This window comes from Bison bison, unplaced genomic scaffold, assembly GCF_000754665.1.
Source record: "Bison bison bison isolate TAMUID 2011002044 unplaced genomic scaffold, Bison_UMD1.0 scf7180017864144, whole genome shotgun sequence".
In the NCBI taxonomy this organism is placed as follows: domain Eukaryota; kingdom Metazoa; phylum Chordata; class Mammalia; order Artiodactyla; family Bovidae; genus Bison; species Bison bison.
In genome coordinates, this window is record NW_011494716.1 from 2,024,745 (window position 1) to 2,044,596 (window position 19,852).

Below are 19,852 nucleotides of genomic sequence, written 5' to 3' on the forward strand. Positions count from 1 at the left end.
GAGGCTGCTAACCAGGAACACCTGTTTCCTGCCTAGCTAGCTGCAGTGCCTGTAGAATCCGCCATGGAGCCCTGGGGTGAGTGGAACGCATGGCCCCTGCCCCAGGAGTCGGCCCCTCTGGAAGGAAGGGCCCCCAGCAAGAGCAGCTCTCTTCTCAGGATGTCTGCAGAGACCCCCCCACGGCAGGATGATGATGCAGGTGGGACCCTCAACACCAGTGCGTCACAGAGTCCTCGCCAGGGGCCTCAGGGAGAGGCCACCCGCTCCCCTCAGGAAGCAGGCCTGCAGACAGAGCCCCTGGGCGCGGCCTCACAGGCTCAGGAAGGCTCAGACGCAGCCAGCCGCAAAGCCCTGCGGAGGGAGAGGAGGAAGATGATCGAGAAAGACATCCTCCACAAAGTCACCTGGGACGGCCGCAACCCAGCCTGCCCTGACGCGAGCCGAGGGAAGGAGAAGGCCTGCGACGCTGTGGAGGTGCCTTCAGAGGGGCCCCCAGGGTGTCTGCCCGTGCTTTCCCTCCAGGTAGGCGTGCTCCCAGCCCAGGCTTCCTCGAGGTGGTGGTCCTCCCCACTACACCTGTCTTACCCTCAAAAGTCCCATAGACTTGGGCAGGGGGCTTAAACAACAGAAACTAATTTTTCACAGTCTGAAATCTGGAGGTCCAAGGTCAAGGCTCCATCATGTTTGGTGTCTAGTTGAAAGCATCCTTCCTGGTTCATTTGGAACGAGGGGGGAGCTCTCTGGAGTCTCCTTTTAAGGGCACCAATCCCATTCATGAGGGCTCCACCCCTGTGACCTCATCACCTTCAAATACCCTCACACTGGGGATTAGGAGTTCAACACATGAATTTTGGAGGGACACAGAGATTCAGTTCATAGCAATGACATCAGGCCCACGGCACCAGGCCTACCGTCAGGCAGGCAGGTCCTACCTGTCAGACAGACAATCCTCAGAGTTACAGTGAACAGGGAGGAGCAGGTAGTCCCCAGCTTTCTTAAAATAGAAAGAAAGAAAAAACCCATCCCAAGCATCATCTTGAAGACATAGAAGATAGAGCAGACTGTGACAAAGCAGCATCTGAAAATGTTCAAGCCCTTATTCTCAAACAAATAGTGAGCCCCCATTAACGCTATTATTTAGATCATCCACGAGAACCAGCAAGATGACAAAGCCGGTTCAAAGAGATCGTGAGAAACGGATTTTGTTCAACAGGGGAGTAGGGAATGTGGAGATTAAATTGCTACACTAAGTAGAGTAGGCTCAATGGGGCAACAGAACCGGTACCTTTGGGCTTAGCTGCTCCAATGGAGGGAAGAGAAAGCTCTTGCATTTCTCAGTTTTACAAAGTTGTCAAACAGGCGAGCCCTGGTCAGTCAAACCAGCCCTCCCCGAGAAAGATGGGCTCATTAGAAGATGCCCCCATATGACATAGAAACATCACAAAATTATCTTTGTTGCCTTATTTGACAGATTTTCGTAACAACCTAGAGAAAACTGGCATCGAGTGTACCTGGAGGTCACTTTCACCAATTCTCTCCTGTCAATTCCATTCTTTCCTCAGCCCCTGTCTTAACAGGACATCCTTACTCCTGATTAACATCTCTGTGCCCACTGCATCACCGCCCCCACAGCCCTCTTCCAAGCCCTCCAATCCCAACTGCTGCTGTTTCTTAAAGAAGCAAAACGTTCTAACCTCCCAACATTCTAAACCTGTCTGAACCTAAATAGTTTTAAACTGACACTGAGCTTCCTCCAAGCCAGACAATGTCTTTGTGCCAGAAATAGAAGTATTGCCCCCAAAAAGGCACAGGAAAGGGGGTGGCAAGAAAGGCAGGCCCCACCCACCTTCACGGGGGTGGTTCATTCTGCAAAGCCTATGTATGGGGTGGGTGAGCCGGGGTGGGTGAGTGAGCCGCCTCATCTCAACCCTGGTTTCTGCCCTGGGACAGCCTCGGTGGATCCAGAATTCCTGTTCCTGGGATCCCGAGGCAGCCTCATCATCACTGCTTTAATTATTTCAGGAACTTGAAGAGTGGGATTTGGATCAAGTCCTTCTGAGTCTGACTGGGCGAGAAGAGGACCGGGGAGATGGTGCTCCTGGAGCTGCATGGTGGGCAGCTGGCCGCCTCCAGGGCCAAGGTTTGAGCTTGAGCACTGGGGATGGGGTGGGGGGCCAGTACATCTCCACAAACGGCTCCTTCCAGGGCTTCCCAGTGAAACGGGGAGGCGGGCTGGGCAGGGTCACCTCAGCAGCTTGCCGTGCCTCTGTGCTGCTCAGGCCTCACCTTCCCACACACGCAGGACGCTAAACTTCATCCACCCATCCATCCATCCTTTCATTCACTCACCAATGCACTCATTCATCCACCCGCTATACATGTGACTGCCTTTTCCTTCCTCCCCACCTCCTCAGCCTTCCTCTTTCCCTCTGGAAGCCAAGTAATCCTGCATTTTGTGCCCCCTTCAGCCAGTTCCTAAACAGAATCCTGCTTCCACTGCCTCTCTGTTTACAAAGCCAGGGGTAACTCCTTCACTGGGCTTGTGGCCTGGCTCTGGGCAGTTTCCTAAAAGAGTTTCCCATCCCTCTTGGACACTCTGGCCCATAAAAGCAAGTGGAAGCAGGCCTGAGTTAAAGAAGGTGCAATTTCCAGCCCCTGGTTCCAGAGCAAAGGCTCCTTTTAAAAAGGGTTTTGTTTGTAATTTGACCCCTTAGAGCACAATATGGAGAAACTCTCCGGGGCAGGGTTGAGGGCCTCGGTGGCTGCCCGCTGGGGCGGCAGTGTAGCAGGATCTGTTATCCGTCTGTGTGCTGTGCGCTCAGTCTCACTCCTGCTCCACTCTCTGCAGCCCCATGGACTGCAGCCCACCAGGCTCTTCTGACCATGGAATTTTCCAGGCAACAATACTAGAGTCGGTTTCCACTATGCTCCAGGGGATCTTCTTGACCCAGGGATCTCCTGCATTGGCAGGTGGATTCTTTACCACTCCCCCATTCTCCATTTAAAAGCACACAAGCCTTTAATTAAGCTATTCCACTTCTACAATCTATCATCACACATCTATGTCAACACAGAAGGATATAAAGTATATTCAGTGAAAAAAAGTCTATAGAGGGGGACTTTCCTAGTGGTTCAGAGGTTAAGAATCCACGCTTGCACTGCATGGGGGCATGGGTTCCATTCTTGGTCAGGGGTTCCATCCTTGGTCAGGGCACTATAATCCCACATCCCACCTGCTGCTGCTGCTGCTGCTAAGTCGCTTCAGTCGTGTCTGACTCTGTGCGACCCCATAGACAGCAGCCCACCAGGCTCCCCTGTCCCTGGGATTCTCCAGGCAAGAACACTGAAGCAGATTGCCATTTCCTTCTCCAAAGCATGAAAGTGAAAAGTGAAAGTGAAGTTGCTCAGTCTTGTCCCACCAAGTGAGGCAAAAATAACAACAAAAAAACCTATAGAGGATGATCCTGTTGCCATTTAAAAATTTTTTTTAAAGATTTTTCTTGGATGTGGGCTGGTTTTATAGAATTTGTTACAATTTTGTTTCTGTTTTGGGTTTGTTTGCATTTTTTATTTCTTATGTTTTTGGTTTTTTGGCCAGGAGGCACGTGGATCTTAGCTTTCTTACCAGGGATTGAACCTGCACCCCTGCATTGGAAGGCTAACTACTGCACCGTCAGGGAAACTCCCCCTGTTGCTATTTAAAAAAAAAAAAAAAGGAAAAAACACACAGAACTGTTAAGCATGGTTCCCTCTGACAAGTAGACAGGAGCCAGGAAGTGGACTACTTTGTGAACACGTGGTCACCTCTGCTTCCCGGGGTGCACACAGCTCCCTGCTTGTGAAAGAAGGGGCCCCTCACCCTGCTGAGCTGGAGGGGGCCGCACTAAGGTTGTGAGCCGCAGAGGGTGGGCTGGGCCCCTGGCACTTCTCTGTGCATAAGCCCAGCACGTCCACGCGAGGAGTCCTGAGGCTCAGGCTGCAGTGGGTCAAAGTGGGGGCCGTGTCCCCACCAAGCTGCCTTCGCCCTCTCTGCAGACCACACTGAGCCCAGCACCCAGGACCAGCTCATGGAACGCCTGAGCCTCCTGTGTGCCAGGCAGTCCAGAACCGCCGCCTCTGCTTGGAGAGTGCCTGCTGATACAGCCCGGGAAGCCCGGCCACGGGAAACCGGAAGCAGGTGGGCTTTGTTGACCCCTGGCCCCATCCTCCCTAGTAGTAGCTTCTCTCAGCGTTTATGGTGCCTTGATTTAAAGGCGGGGCACCTGATGTGTATTTCTCTTCATCTTAAGAATATGATCAGGTCAGTATTACTATTACCCCCCATTTTACTGAGGGGGAAACAGGCTGCGAGGTTGACTTGCCCAGACATAAGTGGCAGAGCTGGGACTCAGGCCCCAAAGCACCTGCTCTTTCCCACCCCATGGGAATCCTCCCTAGGGGAGGACCCTCTCCCTCTGGCCACTGTTGATTGGGCTAGCCCCAAGCACCTGTCCCCAGCCAGGTCAGCTGGGGGATGGGGTGGGCAGAGGTAGGGACAGGGCCCTGAGGTCCCTTAAGGCCCAGCTGCATCCTAACTTCCGACACTCTGGTGGTCCCACCCTTTTTAGAAGTCTGAGAGCCAGGAATTCCCTTTCTTGCCTGAGCTAGCTGAAGCAGGCTTCTGTCCCTGACAACCCATGTGTCCGGTAGAAAGGACTTTGCACTGTCCAGTCAGTAGCCACTGGCTACACATGGCTAGTGCAGCTGAGGAATGGGATTTCTAACTTATATTAGCTTAAATGCAAGTTTAAATAGCTTTTGGTGAGTGTCTACCACACTGGAAAGTGCAGACACAGAACATCTAGGCGCCACTCAGAGTTCCACTGGACAGCGCTGGCCTGAATCTTGAGGGCTGTTCTCAGGGTCCTGCACAGGGGTGCTCAGCCCAGCACGGGCAGGTCACAGTGACCACCAGGAAGTGACTCAGCCACCCCCACCCCCAAGATGTGCTTCCAGGGAGCTGGGCTTCCAGGCGCTAGCCCAGGACATGCAGCTGAGGAACCCGGCAGAGCCTCCCACCATATTCACTGACCTGCGGCCAACGAAGACTTCGGACCAGGAGCCCTTGGAGAGGTACAGAAAACGCTGACAGCCCTGCGGCGGACCTGCTGCTTCAGGAGGAAGGGGACTTGGACAGCAGGTCCTGGGAGCTCTCCTCACTGGAGAAGGGCTTTCAGCCAGGAACTGAGCCTGGCCCACAGTCCCATGGGGCCACAGCCACAGGCCCTCCCTGCAGGGAGTGGGGAAGCTGGGGCACAGGGGGCTCACTCAGCCGAGGCTGGGGTACCCGGCCCTGGCCGCACCCCTCCACCACCTGCAGGAAGCTCACTGGCCCTGCAGCTTTGGCTGGCTGCCCATCTTCCTGCCTTGTGTCACACGGGAGCCCTGGGTGCTCCAAGTCCCTGGCGGGAGCCACGCCTGGCCAGAGTAGACTGTGCGGTTCCAGAGGAACCCACCTTTCGTCTGCCCACAGCTCCAGCTCCTACTCCAGCTCCTCTGACAGCGAGGAGGCGGAAGAGACAGCAGCTCAGAGAGACCCGCAGGGCCCAGCCAGGCTACGGTAACCGCATGGGCGCCCCTCACCGTCACAGGCGGGGATGCTCACCTGGTCCCAGCTCGCATTTCTAACGTTGTTGCTCTCAGCATCTTGCACACACAGAGCCTGCACAGGAGGGTGTGGGCTGCCCTGGGAGGCTGGCAGGGTAGCCCAGCCTGACCTGCTCCCCTCCAGACAACCCCCAGGATGCCTTAGCTTGGTTTCAAGAAGGGATTACATTTTCTTTCTGAAAAATAGCTCCACAAATTGACTTGCTCCCTGCCAGTGATGGCAACAGAGGTGAAGAGATATTGTAGGGATGGGACTACCTGATTGGTTAACGGCCAGAGAGGAAAGGCTCAGGTCAACTAAGTGAAACGTCAGATTCAGGGCAGGCTCAGGTCTCTGAGGAGCGGAGGCCACCCCAGGGCCGTGGGGTGAATTTGCACTACGCGCTCTGGCAGTCTCTGTCGCTTTTGGACTTCCAGACCTTGCAGATTCTGCCCTTTGGGAGTGTCAGAGTCCACTGCAGCTTTCTTCCCACGTGGTGTGTGGCTGGACATCCCAGGCACAAAAAGGGGAGATGAACTGGGGTTGAGAAGTGCCACACAGGTGTCCTCCCAGAGGCCTTTAATGTGCTGACGCGCTGTGTGACAGCGTGGGCTGGGAGGCCGCAGTCTTGATTTCTTTAGTGTCTTGAGAACCAGGCACACGCTCCGGAAGCACCCTGGCTCCCCTCTGCTGGTGTCCTGTTTTGGGCACAGTACCCCAATATTGTGGCACAGCATTGGGAGGTTGGCTCCACTTAGCGCTGATGGCGGTCACGTCTCCCGTGTCACAGGGACTGCACGGGAAAGAGTCGGCTCCTCCAGCAGCTCAGGGCATCTCGGGAGGCGTCCGCTTGGCCTCAGCCGCCCGCCGGCAAGAGTCCTGTCAGTCAGAAGGCTCAGGCCCCTGGAGATCCGGCCGGGTCCAGCCCTGGGGTGAAGCAACACGTAACGCTCTGGGCCGAGAGGGGCACACAGGCCAGACCCGCAGGGGGATGTCCCAGCGACAGCCCGGGAGACCTGGTGCCTCCTTGGGGTCAACTGCAGATGCCTCGGGTCTGAGGAGGTGAGCAGGTGATCTGACTTGCCTTCGACACCAGCACCAAGGCATTGGTGGTCCCCTCACTCTCCCATCTCCATCTGCAGCACGGGGACCCCCCAGCTGGGGCTCTGCTGCCAGCCCTCCGCTGGAAATCAGTCAGAACATCTTCACGCACTCACAGCAAGGACACCAGTGCAGACCTGTACATACAGCAGACGTGTCACACGGCCCCACACCCTCCAAAAAGCAGCCGGAGGGAACACCACGGAGACAACGGATTTGTTCTGACGGTGGGACTAGGGTGCTTTTTCAGCTTTTTCCATTTCTGCATTTTTTTTTCCTCTTTAATGTGCATTTATTGATTTCCATCATACAAGGTTTTTTTTTGTTGTTTTTCTTGTAACTACAAAACTTAAGTAAAACTTCTTTAGAGAATTTCAGGGCTGAAAAGGTCTTGGAAAACTTAGCTTGATTTTCTGGGTCCTTGATGTTGGCTGTTTTGAACAAACCACAACACACACACACAGATGTCTGGATGGAAGGGTGGACTGAAATTTGCTTTTTTTTCTTTAACCAAGACACAAAGGCGGCACGTATATAATCATGTTCTAGGGTCCTTCCAAAGTAAAGGTGGGTTGACTTTTAAACACAGAACATGAATGTTCTAACGCTGGAAACTGTCACCCATGCCTACTCTCGTGGACGACCAGCAAGAGCTGAGGAGGCTCTGCCGTCTCCCTCACCAACCCTTTCCTAGCATTATTCCCGACCGCCACCAATTTTCAGTCCTTTTGTCAGTTCTTGGCCCAGCTGCTCCTAACAGGCTGAAGCCCTACTCTGTGACAACTCTGTTCTGACTCCAACTTGTTTTCAAGGTCTCAGCACCCCTCCGCCCTGTCTGCCCCATGGGAAGAGCAGAGTGGTCAGCTTGGACCCCCTGTGCCAAGGCTTCAGGCAGCCCAGCACAACCCTTGGCCTCTGGGCATGTGTTCCAGCGTTCAGCTGGGGTCACCACTGGCTGCCAGGCCCTGAGGGTGGGCAAGGGCCCCCTTCCCACCCAGCCCCCCATAAGATAGAGCAGGCCCTGCCCAGCCACAGGCAGCCAAGATCGGGGCCACAGACTCCACTTGCTCTTGCCACGGGGGCCTCACCAGCAGCCCCCATTCTTGACAACAAGGAGCATTTTTATTACAAGTCAGATGTGAGCTGGCTTCCGAGGCCACACGAGGCCTCGGTGAGCCTGTCCTGCAGGGACTGGAGCCAGACTACTATCACCGGGGGCCCCCAAGGCCCTCTCCTTGCTGCGGAGGCCCCCACCCTCCACTCCAAGCACGGTCATAGCTCAGGCACTGGGCACACAGCCTCCACCAGTCACTAGTTCTCAAGAGCAAGAACTACTGGGGCGGTGGGGGGGGTGGAGGCAGAAGGCCAGACCGTGCAGCAAGCAGAATCTTGGTTCCCCAACCAGGGATCAAACCTGTGCCCCCTGCAGTGAAAGCATGGAGTCTTAACCACTAGACTTCCAGGGAAGTCCTGCAATGGCTGTTTTTAAAATTCCATTTCCCCTACTCTCTCTACCCTTTTCAATGGCAGTAAGTTCACTCAAGATGTTTCCATAACAGTGACAGAAAACAAAATCTTTGTCCCAGGTTCAACTCGGCTAACTGCTGAAGCAGGCGGCCAGGAGGGTGAGGGCTGAGAGTGGGCCCTGCCCCTTGGACAAGGTGCTTCAAGCTCCCAGGTCTGAGTCTCCATCTAGAACGTGAAGTCCTGTTACAGGACAGAGAACGTCAGGGAACAGGCACTGGACTGGCCCAGCTCTCAGGCCTGGCAGAGGGCAGCTACCTCCAGCAGCAGACGGGATGTGAGAAGTGAGTCTGTGAGGGGCAGGTGGGTGGGCCGTTGGCGACACTGACGTGGCTGGATCTGAGTGGACGCTACATGCCCCACAAGCTGGCCCAGAAGGGAGAAGCCATCCCTCAACTGGGTGGCCCCAGTGAACATGCAGGACAGAGCCCAGGTGCCAGGACAACTGACAGACGCTGTTTATTAAGGGAACAGAGGAGAGCAGCTCACACCCCCGGGGTGTGTGGGGTGTGTGGAAAAATAACAGTATGTCTAGTGATTGGATGGGACATCCTGAAACCCAGCGGTTTCAGAGCTGCCCCACCACTTCACTCATGACAACAGCAAATAAGGCCTCTTATTGAGCCACTCAGCCATGCGTGAGGCCACAGATGGGAACCGATCAGAGGCATGACCACATCAGAAAGACAAAGTGGCGCAACCAAGGCCAGCCTGCATCCTGGGACATGGCCACCTGGGCCAGACAACAGCAGCCCTGGCACCTCTCCTGGGGAAACCCCCAGACTGCCCGGCAAGCAGGGGAGGTTAGAAGGAAGGGTCCTCAGGGAAGCATTCCCGCATCAGCCGCCCATCCAATAGAACAGCCGTGGATCCAACAGAACAGCCATGGATCTGTGAGGGGAACCCCCAACCACTGTGATGCTGGAGAACCCCCATGGGCTACACCTGGCAAGCGTGGCGAGGTTGGAAGGAAAGAGAAACCCTTGGAGGACGGGGACACATAAAGCTGCAAGAGGCCACAGCCACCAAGGCTTCCCCTCAAGTGGGCTGAAGGGTGTCCCCCAAGATAACAGTCAGAGCCTTAGCGGGGACCCCACTTGGAAACAGGTCCTTGTAGACGTAACGAGCTAAGATCAGGTCGTTCTGGACTGAGTGTGCCCTAAATCCAATGACAGCGCCCTTACAAGACAGGAGCACATGTGGAGACACGCAGAAGGGGATAGGGAGGTGGTGGCAGAGCCCTGTGGCCATAAGCCCGGAGGAGAGCGCAGACGGACCCCACCCAAGCCTCCTGAAGGAGCAGCCCGCAGGCACCTTGACTTCAGACTCTGGCCCCTGACCTGAGAATTCCTGCTGCCGTCAGGTGCTCCCCCGTGTGTGTTCTTCATGGCAGCCCCGGCCCCTGATCCACCTGCAGCGGCTTCCTGCTCACACTGGGGCCACGGTAACAAAGTCTGAAGACGCCCGGAGATGGACTCCGGGAATGAAACGACCCTGCAGCTCCCCGAATGATCAGGCCCAGGCCCCGGGCGTGTCCTGGAGCCCTGGGGGTCTGCGTGGCGGCTGCTCCCCACCATGTGTGCGCTGGTGCTTGCGGAGGTCAGTGCCCCGGCGGAAGCCCCTACCGCAGGCCGGGCAGGTGTGGGGCTTCTCGCCCGTGTGTGTCCTGCGGTGTGCGCTGAAGTGCGAGCTGTTGTTGAAGCGCTTCCCGCACAGCTGGCACTGGTAGGGCCGCTCGCCCGTGTGCGTCCTGCGGTGGATGACCAGGCTGGAGCTCTGGCTGAAGCGCTTGCCGCACTCGGCGCAGGCGTAGGGCTTCTCGCCCGTGTGCACCCGCTGGTGCGTGCTGCAGTTGGACCGGTCGCCGAAGCGCTTCCCGCACACCTGGCACTGGTAGGGCCGCTCGCCCGTGTGCGTGCGCTGGTGCTTGGTCAGGTGCGACGTCTTGCGGAAGGCCTTGCCACACTCGGGGCACGTGTGTGGCTTCCGGACCCCGAGGGGCCCCGCTCTGTTCTGAGGCTGCTGGGGTCTGGCCTGGCCGGGCCCCGGACCCAGATCTGGGAGTGCCTGGGCCCATGCTGTGCTCAGCGAGGCATCCTCCCCAGAGTCCTCGCCATCCTCCAATCGCCTCCCACGCTCTGAGACAGAGAGAGCACAGTGGCTGAGGGCTCCATGGGGAGGGGAGGAGGGACAAGGACGCTTGGAGAAGGCGGGCAGGGGCGGGGCGGCCCATGTGAGGCAGGTGATAGCAGTGCCTTCAAGTGCCCTTCCACACCTTCCTCGGGCACACAACACTCAGAGCTTGATTCCAGGAACTAAAATCACGGGCAGACACTCAGAAGCACACAGTAACTCATCAAGGCCTGTGAGATGGGGCTGTGACGGTCCCATCCACACTTGAGGATGTGGAAGCCCATGACTCAACAGGGGAGGGATAGGCCCCCCGAGAAACATCCACCCCCCGAACCCCCACCTGGGCCCCTCCTGTTTCCACAATGGCTCATCGGGGAAGCCAACCGTGGGCTGGAGCTCACGTTCACCTTGTCTGTACAACTGAGACATGACAGAACCACAGCCCTGGCCTTTGGGGAGAGCTTTTACAGAGAACTGAGTCTGGCAGCTCCTCAGATGGTCACACCAAGTGACCATATGACTGCAATTCCACCCACAGTGTAGGCCCCGGAGAGTGAGCTCTGCTGGCTGGGCGACACTCGGCCCCTCATGTCTTCCCCGGGACCAGGCTCCCCGTCGCACCTGCGTGCAGCACACTGTCCCAGCTGAGCTGGTAGGACTCTCTCCTGCGACCCTGAGGGCGTGCCTCTCGAGCCCCTAAAGCCCGTCTCCCCTCGCCTTCCCTTCAGGCGGGGCTCAGTCTGTCTTTGCAAGGGAAGTTTCACACACATGCCCGTGTCTTTTTGTACCATCTGTGGCTGCTTTTGCACCAGGACGGTGGAGCTGAGGCATCGACTGCAAGGGAGACTGCATGGTCCCTAAAACCTGTTCACTTCTGGCCCTTTTTGGAAAAAGCCTGCCAACACTTGCTCTAAGCCCTTGAGCTTAAAGCCCACAGACACAGTCACCAAGGTCTCAGCCCAGGAGAAGGGAGATTTTCATCTGGGATCCCATCTCCTCGCAGATGCCTTACCTGAACTGGCTCCACCAGAGACCTCCCTTGGCCCCGAGGCTGCTTGAGCTGGGTCCCGCGGGTCTTCTCCTTGCCCCTGCAGGGCAGTCAGACAGGGCCCGGGCGTGGGGAGTCCTGCTCGTGGAGAAAGAGAAGAGAGGATGTGAGTGTGGCCGGGACGGAACGTGGGACTGCAACAACCTCCTCCTCGTGAGGGCAAAGGGGTGTCAGGGGTGACCTGAGGACAAGATCAATACCTTGAAAGACAGGGAGGTGCTCTGCTTCTGTGCAGACTTGCTGCTCGGAGAGGAGGAAGTGAGTGAGGAAACATGGCCAACGGCTCTCCCTGACTCTGGGAGGGAAACCAGGTGCCCTGAGGTGTCAGGGTGTCACCATAACCGAGGGAAAACGGCCAAGAGTTACAAAACACGCAGGAGGCAGACACCACAGAGGCAGAGAGAGGTGGGGCAGCAAGCTGCACACCCAGCAGGCCAGCGTTCTCGGCAATGGACAAGTTTCATCTCTACTCATTGTGTACACAGTTAGTTTGGGAAAAGTGAGGATATAAATGAAAGTATTTGATCATTAATTTTCTGTGCCAACCCAGCCAGGCTATGGTGTCACCGTCTGGTTATATAGCAAGCTAGCAAGCTTTTTTTTTTCCTGGCCATGGGGCTTGCAGGATCTTAGTTCCCCAACCAGGGACTGTTGGCAGTGAAAGCACAGAGCCCTAACCACATTGGCCACCAGAGAATTCCCTAAATACCAGTCTAGATGTTGCTATGGAGATTATTTTGTAGACGTAATTAGTATCTATAATCAGATGACTACAAATAGAGCAGATTACCCTCCACACTGAGGGTGGGCCTCACCAAATCAGCTGAAGGCCTTTAGAGCAAAACTTGAGGTTTCCTGGAGAAGAAATTCTGCCTCCAGATGGCAGCCTAGAAGTCCTACCTGGGTTTCCAGCCAGCTGGCTTGCTGTACAAATTTCAGACTTGCCAGCCACCACAATCATGAGAGCCAATTCCTTAAAATAAATCTCTCCGTACACACACATCCTAATAGTTCTTTCTCTCTGGAGAACTCCAACTGATACAAAGCAGGGTCTCAACTCCTTTAGAAAACATCTCAGGAAGAAAACAAGTGTCAAGAGCAGCAGGGCAGCTGAGAAGGGACAGCATGGGGTGGGGAGGAAAGGCCGTGGACAGCCAGCGCCTGGTCAAGAGAAGCCCTGCCCACAGGGGCCAAGGGTGGCACAGAGGCTGAACTGACACTGGACAAGCCGTGTGGTGGAAGAGGAAAAGAAGGCACCCAGGGCGGCTCTGGGCATCTGCCTGAGACGGGGCAAGCGCCACGCTGCCCTCGATGCAGGCGGGGCACCAACAGGACACCTGGTGGCCCTGGCAGTGCAGGCTGCATGCAGCGGCTGCTTAGCAGACTCGCCAGGGAGCAGCCCTGACTCACACAGCCATCCCCTGGGCACAAGGCCCACGAGTCCCTACTGTTTACAGCCTCTCCAGGGATTCTTCAGGCCACTAAAGTTTGAGAACTGCCAGAGCAGCTCCTAAAGGTGGCGGGAGCCAGGGAAAGTGCTGAACAGGGAGGTGGCCAGGGGCCTCGGGTTCTGGAGACCAACACACACCCCCAATAAGCCCAAAGGAAGCGGCACCCTCCCAGAGACTTGCCCACTCTGGGACACAGCGCGGCGTCTGACAGCGTCTCCCCACGGCACCTGCATCCTCCAGCAGCACGTCGCAGCTGTGGTCCTGCTGAGCCAGGTCCAGGCAGCCCCACTCCTCCTGGGACAGGTACACGGCCACGTCCTCCAAGGCCACCGGCACCTGCGGGAATGCAGCTTGCTGACTCAATGCCCCTGCTCCTGCAGGCGGGGCCAGCCTGGTGGGCTCGCCCGTCCCCTCCTCTCGTGTGATGATGGAAGGTCCTGCTTCCCCCGCCTTTTTCCCTTCCCACCCTTTCCCTTTCTGCATGCTGTTATCCACTCCCTCCTCCGAAGCTCAGCTCAGGCACGGCTGGACCCTGCTTTTCAGGACACTGTCACCACTAAGCTCCGTGCCAGTGCCGCAGGGCCAGGGACCATGAACAGACATGCTGCGGGGAGCAGCTGCGTCTGCTGAGATCTCACCCACTGGAGCTGACACTATTCGGGTTCACAAGTTAGCCCGCCCTGCCTCAGCTCAAGCCAGCCCCAAGACCTGAATGGGGTGACCTGGGGACTTCAGGATGCCTCTAGGCCAGTGGTACCCAAGTCTAGCACCAGAGTTACCTGGAAGCACAATTAACACCCAAGCAAACAACATCCAGAAGAGGCAAATGCACAGAGAGACTGGGGGCTGCCAGGGGCTAAGGGAGAGGAAATGGAGAGTGACTGCTAATGGGTGGGGGGTATTTTGGGGAGGTGATTAAAATGTTCTAAAATGTGATTGTGTAAATATACTAAACACTGTATACTTTAAATGGGTAAATTGCATGGTATGTGAATTATGTCTCAACAGAGCTGTTACTGAAACAAAGGAGATTAGGATGTCAGGCCAGGTCTGGGGGAAAATTCTCTAATTTTACCCTGATCCTAGGAGATTTTAACATACAGCTGGTTTGAAGCGGTTGCCCAAGCTTACCACTGGGACTGCAGAATCCTCCAGCACAAACCTGATATTCAGGTGGCATCTGAGAGCAGGTAAGACTTCCCAGGGGGTGAAAGTCTGCCTCAAAAACCCACAGACCTGACCACTTGAGAGAAGCGTGCCTGTAACAAGGGCGTGGGATGCACGGGGATGCTGCAGAGTGGGAAGCTGTTCACCTGGGACCAGGCTGAAAGGAAGGATGTGGCCAGGGCTGCTGTCTCCTGATGCTGTGAAGCTGCAGGGCCTGGGGAGAGAGTACAGAGTCACCCACCCGTGGCCACAGCAGCGAAGGCGGGACAGGTCCAGCCACCCCTCATGGACACTCACCTGCAGGGAGCCCGCCCAGCCCACAGGCACGCAGGTCTGACCAGCCACAGTCCTTCCCCTTTCCCTTCCTGGGTGCAAGGCTACACTTTCCTCGAGAGGGGCAGCTACTCACCCCTGTTTGGCCAGAGCGAGGGGCCTCCTCTTGGCCTGTGGCTCAGCTGGGCTAGGGGCGGCTGGCTGGAGTGCTGAGCCCCTTCCCCCAGGGACAGCTCCTCTGGCTGGGCTTCCACCTGGTGTTTTGAGAACCACTCCTCTGTCCCATGGGACAGCGCGTCATTAGGGAGTAACTCTGGATCCTACAACAGACAGAGATCTGCCCACCAGCTCCCAGGAGGCTGGGGGTGCCCACAGGTGCCCCACCCTTCATCGTGGGCACCCTGGTCCCATGCTCTGCCTCATCACTGGGCCGCCTTGTTCAGTCTGACGGCCTCTGCAACCATCCATGTGCTGCCCTTCAGCCAGCCCCCAGGGAGAAGGCCAGTGACCCAGGAAGAGGTCAGGCTTCCAAGCTGGGGAAGGGGAGGCCTGCTCCACTCCTGAAACTCTGCATCTCGCTCCATCACACCGTAGCACACTCTCACCCTTCCTCCCTTCCGTGAGTGTTCCTGAAAGGACTGAGCCAGGAAGCCCCTAATCAGCTTTCGTCTTGGAAGTCTGAATTACTGCACTTGTTCCACTTCTTAAGGTCATCTCCAAGCCCTCTGGAACCATCTACCTCCTAATTCCAAGGAAGGTGAATCAGACGAACTTGGGTCTCAGAGTGCACTGACCTCCGTAACCGTACCAAGGACAAGAGATGTCCCTGGGGAACTGTGAAACAAGCACCAGGGACCCTATCCCAGGCTTAACATTTCACAGCTCTGTCACCCGGAGGTGACGGCGCACAGTGGCAGAGGAAAGCCCGTGCCAGGGACCCCAGGCGCCCAGGCTGCCAGGGGTCTGAGAAGGGCTCCTGGATTCCTGTTGGCCATCTCAAGGCAGGATTTGCTTATTGCATTCGACTCACCTTGTGGTCAGGGTTTGTTTTTTTTTTTTGGTGGTGGGGTGGGTGCTGCTGTCTTTTGACAGATGCAAAAGAACAGCAGTGTGCAGCCAATGGCACTGCCACGGGAAGAAAGGTGACCTGCGGAGTCTGCCAAGTATCTAGTCAGAAGGAATCAATCTGACCCAAGCAGAAGAGGTTTGTAAGAGACTCCCCACTACTCCCCAAATTTGCTGAGGAGGAGGAGAGTGCTCAAGAGTGGTGCTCTCTGGAGAATGTTCCATGATGATGGAAGTGCCCCATATCTGTGCTATCCTTGTCCAGCAAGTAGCACTTGGCCACACGTGATGACTGAGCCTCTGGAAGGTGGTAAAGTACAACCTACAAATTTATTTTATATTTTATTTAACTATGAGAAAAACCACACATGGTGGCTACTGTATTGAATGGTACGGCTCTGGAGACACTGGGGCTCCAACCAGGGCACCCATCAGCACCTGGTCTTTCTTCCCAGGGCTCTTCCTTCTTTGGGAATCTTTTCAACTCTCAAGGTCCAGCCTTAAAAGGCCTCCAGTCTCCCTCCCATCAAAACCTGTGTATGTTGGGATGGTGTTAAGGAACCGAACCATATAGCTCAGAAAGGGCGACTGGGACAACAGTGGTGAAACAACAGATGCATGCACACTAGCCACGGCTGGGAAACTGCAGCTACCTTCTTCAGTGTCAGCCCAGAGCCCATGGAACCTACAAATGCAGACCTCAGGAGCAGGGCCCCAATTCCTCACCTCAGGGCCCAAATGCCCCCCACCTCACCCGCGGCCTCTGCTTCCTGGGCTCCCGCTGCAGCCCTTCCACGAGGACCACGGCCTCCTCACCACTCTCTGGCTGCTGCTCCCGCACCCGGGCCTGGATCTCCCCCGGCAGCACCGTCAGGAACTGCTCCAGCACCAGCAGCTCCAGGATCTGCTCCTTGGTGCGCAGCTCGGGCCTCAGCCAGCGGCAGCAGAGCTCCCAGAGGCGGCTCAGGGCCTCCCGAGGTCCCGCCACCTCCTGGTAGCAGAACAGCCGGAAGAGCTGGCGGAAGGTTTCAGGGCTAGGGTCTTCCGCCTCCAGGGAGGGCTCCTCTTCCCAGCAGTAGTCGTCCTCCACTTTGACAACGAGGATATCACCCTCATCCTGCTCCAGCGGAGCCAGAGGCTGGGGGCCGGGAGAGGTCGCCATTGCTCCTGGCAGCCCTTGCCCTTTCTCCGGCCTGGAGATAACGCCTGTCTCTCCCTGCACCTCTGGCCAGACACTGGGAAAGATGTTTTCAGGTCTCTGTGGAGAGACAGTTAAACTCATATGGGGTGCAGCACAGAGGTTGGATAAGCGTCTGCGCCCATAAGCCCCTGCCCTGGCCCCAAGGCCAACTCCCCCTTATTGGCAAAAGAAAAAGTTAAAGTAGATCAACCTGTCTTCACTACTAACCCCATAATTCCCAGGAGAATTTCTTAATCTCTGGGTCTCAGTTCTTCAAGTGAAAGAGGAGGTTGCTGAGAGGACTAAACAGGATGTTTTAAAAGGGTTTTCTTTAACAGAGTTTGGAACGCGGTCAGAATTCGAGAAACGCTGAGTTTTCATTTTCACAGTTTGCCATTTTTGGACGAGGTCCTTTGAAAATGTAATGAGAATCTGGGACCTCTCTGCCCAGGCGGGCTTAGATTGTATCCCAACCTGAACCCGGATTTCGGGCTCCACGAGCCCCACCACAGCCCCTCTCCCTCCAGTGTCTTGACAGGGTCAGGGCTCCCTGGCCGACCCGCTTTCCCGTCTCGCCCCTTCAGCAAGAGGGACAGCTAGGACAGAGGCCGAACACGAACCACGCTCCATCAAGCGCCGCGGACAGAGAAGCTCGAGCGGGGACCCTGCGTCCACACTCACCGACAGCGCTGCGACTCGTGGGGAGCTCGCGGCGAGCCGGTGCTGCGGGGTGGAACCGGAGTGGAACAGTGGGTACGGAGGTCTAGGCGGTCCAGAAACTAGGACCAGCATCCGTGCATCACAGACCCGGACGCTCAGAAGCGACCATTGGCTGAGCCGCGCGTCGAGCTGGAGAGCAAGGCCGCGAGGGGCGGCCACGGGAAGCATTATGGGTAACGTAGTCCTCGCTCGTTCCAGCTCGCTGTTGAATGGGAATGGGTCTTGGAGGGCGGGCCAAAGGGAGGCATTTTCGGTAACGCAGCCCTTTCACTATTGGCTGAACCGACTTTCACGCAAAGAAACGAACTACGTAGCGACTCTGCTCCGCGAGGTGGGACCCGCTCAGTTCAGAGAAACCTGGCGGTCGGCGGTCCACGGGGGTCGCAGAGTCGGAGACGACTGAACTGAACTGAGGCCCGGCGGGATGCACTGTGGGTAATGTAGTCCTCCCCCGGTTAAGCCACGCCCTGGGTTAGAATGGTCCTGCGAGGCGCTGTGGGCTTCCCTGGTAGCTCAGCTGGTCAAGAATCCGCCTGCAGTGCAGGGAACCCCGGTTCCTGGGTCCACTGGAGAAGGGATAGGCTATCCACTCCAGTAGGCATTGTAGGCGATAACAGCCCTGCACCTTCAGTGCGCATGTGTGAGTGCTCCAGAGGCTACCCACCTACTTGGCCATCCTCCCAGCTTTCGTTCTACCACTGCCCCCGACCTGAGAAAGTCTCGAGGTGGAGGGGACCCTGGAAATTTACTGTTTTACTTACACAGTACAATGTATATGCCAAGCTCTGTTCTAAATGCTTTGTAATTATTAAATCGGTTCCTCTTTGAAACAAAGGTGGTTTTATTATCCCTGTTTTATAAGGTCAGTAAACAGAGGTGCAGGGCTTCCCTGGTGGCAAGAACGGTAAAGAACCTGCTGCAATGCAGGGGACCTGGGTTTGATCCCTGGGTCGGGAAGATCCCCTGGAGGAGAAAATGGGAACCCACTCCAATATTCTTGCCTGGGAAAACCCAGACAGAGGAGCCTGGAGGGCTACAGTCCATGGGGTCGCCAAAGAGTTGGACACAACTTAGCCAACTTAGCAACTAAACAGCAACAACACACACAGGTGCAGAGGGTCAGTGACCTGCCCAAAGACACACACAACCAGTAGGTGCAGAGCTGGGGTGAGGCTGGAACTCAGGTATCTTAGTTCAACCCCAATTTTAGAGGCTGGGAGATGAAGACTGACAAAATTACTTGTTTGGTGCATCTTGGTTATCAACTGCTTATGTCTTCATTTGTTAGTTTGATCAACAAATATGTATTTATTGGGCTCTGCTCTGCAGGCACCATGAACAGGAGGTGAACTGGACAGTCACCTGTGTCCCTGTGGAGCTTGGAGGAGGGAAGTGTAGGCAGATAGGGAGCTCTGAGCAGGTAGAGGATCACGGTGAGGCTTGTGTGCCTGGCGGTGAGTAGTAAGAGCTCCATAAAATCACTGACTAACTACCAGACGACCCTGAGTCCTTCAGCACTGGCATCCCCAGGCCTAGCACCTTCCACTGGCTTCCTTCTTTCCATCCACTTCATTCTCGCATTTTCCATTTTCGCTCACGTTCCACTTCCCCCGCTACAACCAACATCCATTTTTTCTTGTGAGCACGCAGGCAGAACAAGATGCTGGGCTGCCCACCCCCTGGCTTCTGGGGACCACCCCTGCATAGTGGGACGCCTCTTTAAGGGAAGACACCAGATTCAGAGCAGCCTCGTGGTGGGGCTTCAAGCAAGGCAGGACCACATGTGCTGCATTTTCCCCTTACAATCTTGGACTGCTGGTCAGGAAAGCCAGGCTCTTGGAGGGAACCAGAACCAAGGTGTGGGGCGGTCCAGAGCACTGGCACTCAGGCTGAGCACAAGCAGCCTGCCATTCTGTCAGCCTCAGAGGGGAGTGGAAAGGGGAAATTTGAACAAGTCACAGAGGTATGTAGCAGGGGAGGAAGAGAGAACAGGGAAAAGGAGCAGAACAGAAGAGACACGCTGGGCTCTGTCTGGAGGGGCAGACGGGTGGTGACACCACCATCCTCAACATTGCCCCACACCTTCCAGTTTCTAATGGCCTCCTGCTTAGCTGCGGGGCCCTGGCCTCGTGTCTTGTATCATCTCCTCGGGGCCAGATACACACAAGTCAGCAAAGTCCATGTGGTGACCACGGCCTGACTGACATAGTCCTGGTCCTCTCTTCTCTGGGCAGTTTTCAGTGACTGCAGCCAACGGAGTTTTAAAGGATACATTTCTACTTTGCCCAGGATTTCTTTCTTAAATCTATTTTGAGGGGGATACACATTCACTCCATAACCAATGCACACCAGTACACCAGTATGAATTTGGACCTACACTGACATACACCCAAACCAGTGCTTCAGATCCTGGCTCTGCCACTTAGTAACTGGGTAAGCCTTACCTTTTACCTCATCTGTAAAATGGGGATTGTTATAGCTCCAGCTTCTGAGAGATGACAGATGGGATTCGATGAGATTGAGCTTGTAAAGGCCCTCTGATGATGTCTAGCATGTAACAGATG

At 55.9% G+C, this 19,852-nt stretch overlaps 2 protein-coding genes across 4 annotated transcripts in view; one reads left to right on the forward strand and one right to left on the reverse strand.

Moving 5' to 3' along the window:
• The first annotated feature begins 6 nt into the window (after nt 1-6).
• LOC104988926 (uncharacterized protein C16orf71 homolog) lies at nt 7-7,130 on the forward strand. Of its 2 annotated transcripts, XM_010840418.1 has the most exons (7): nt 7-522; nt 2,023-2,140; nt 4,036-4,177; nt 4,984-5,112; nt 5,513-5,599; nt 6,417-6,688; nt 6,769-7,097. In XM_010840418.1, exons 1-6 carry the CDS (start codon nt 64-66, stop codon nt 6,682-6,684), a joined length of 1,203 nt encoding a protein of 400 aa, XP_010838720.1. In that variant the 5' UTR covers nt 7-63; the 3' UTR covers nt 6,685-6,688; nt 6,769-7,097. The 2 variants fall into 2 exon arrangements, with proteins under 2 accessions (XP_010838720.1, XP_010838719.1); XM_010840417.1 differs by having other exon boundaries at nt 6,417-7,130.
• The window catches only part of ZNF500 (zinc finger protein 500), a 16,280-nt gene continuing 3,134 nt past the window's right edge, over nt 6,707-19,852 (reverse strand). Inside the window, exons 3-9 of one of the 2 annotated variants that reach the window (XM_010840416.1) lie at nt 19,733-19,842; nt 16,143-16,646; nt 14,460-14,643; nt 14,197-14,264; nt 13,111-13,219; nt 11,397-11,510; nt 6,707-10,389 (exon numbers count right to left, since the gene is read on the reverse strand). In XM_010840416.1, coding sequence (XP_010838718.1) covers nt 9,764-10,389; nt 11,397-11,510; nt 13,111-13,219; nt 14,197-14,264; nt 14,460-14,643; nt 16,143-16,550 — 1,509 coding nt within the window. In that variant the 5' untranslated portion in view covers nt 16,551-16,646; nt 19,733-19,842 and the 3' untranslated portion in view covers nt 6,707-9,763. Of the gene's footprint in view, nt 10,390-11,396; nt 11,511-13,110; nt 13,220-14,196; nt 14,265-14,459; nt 14,644-16,142; nt 16,647-17,249; nt 18,193-19,732; nt 19,843-19,852 lie in introns of those variants that run through there. The other variant, XM_010840415.1, reaches the window with a different exon arrangement.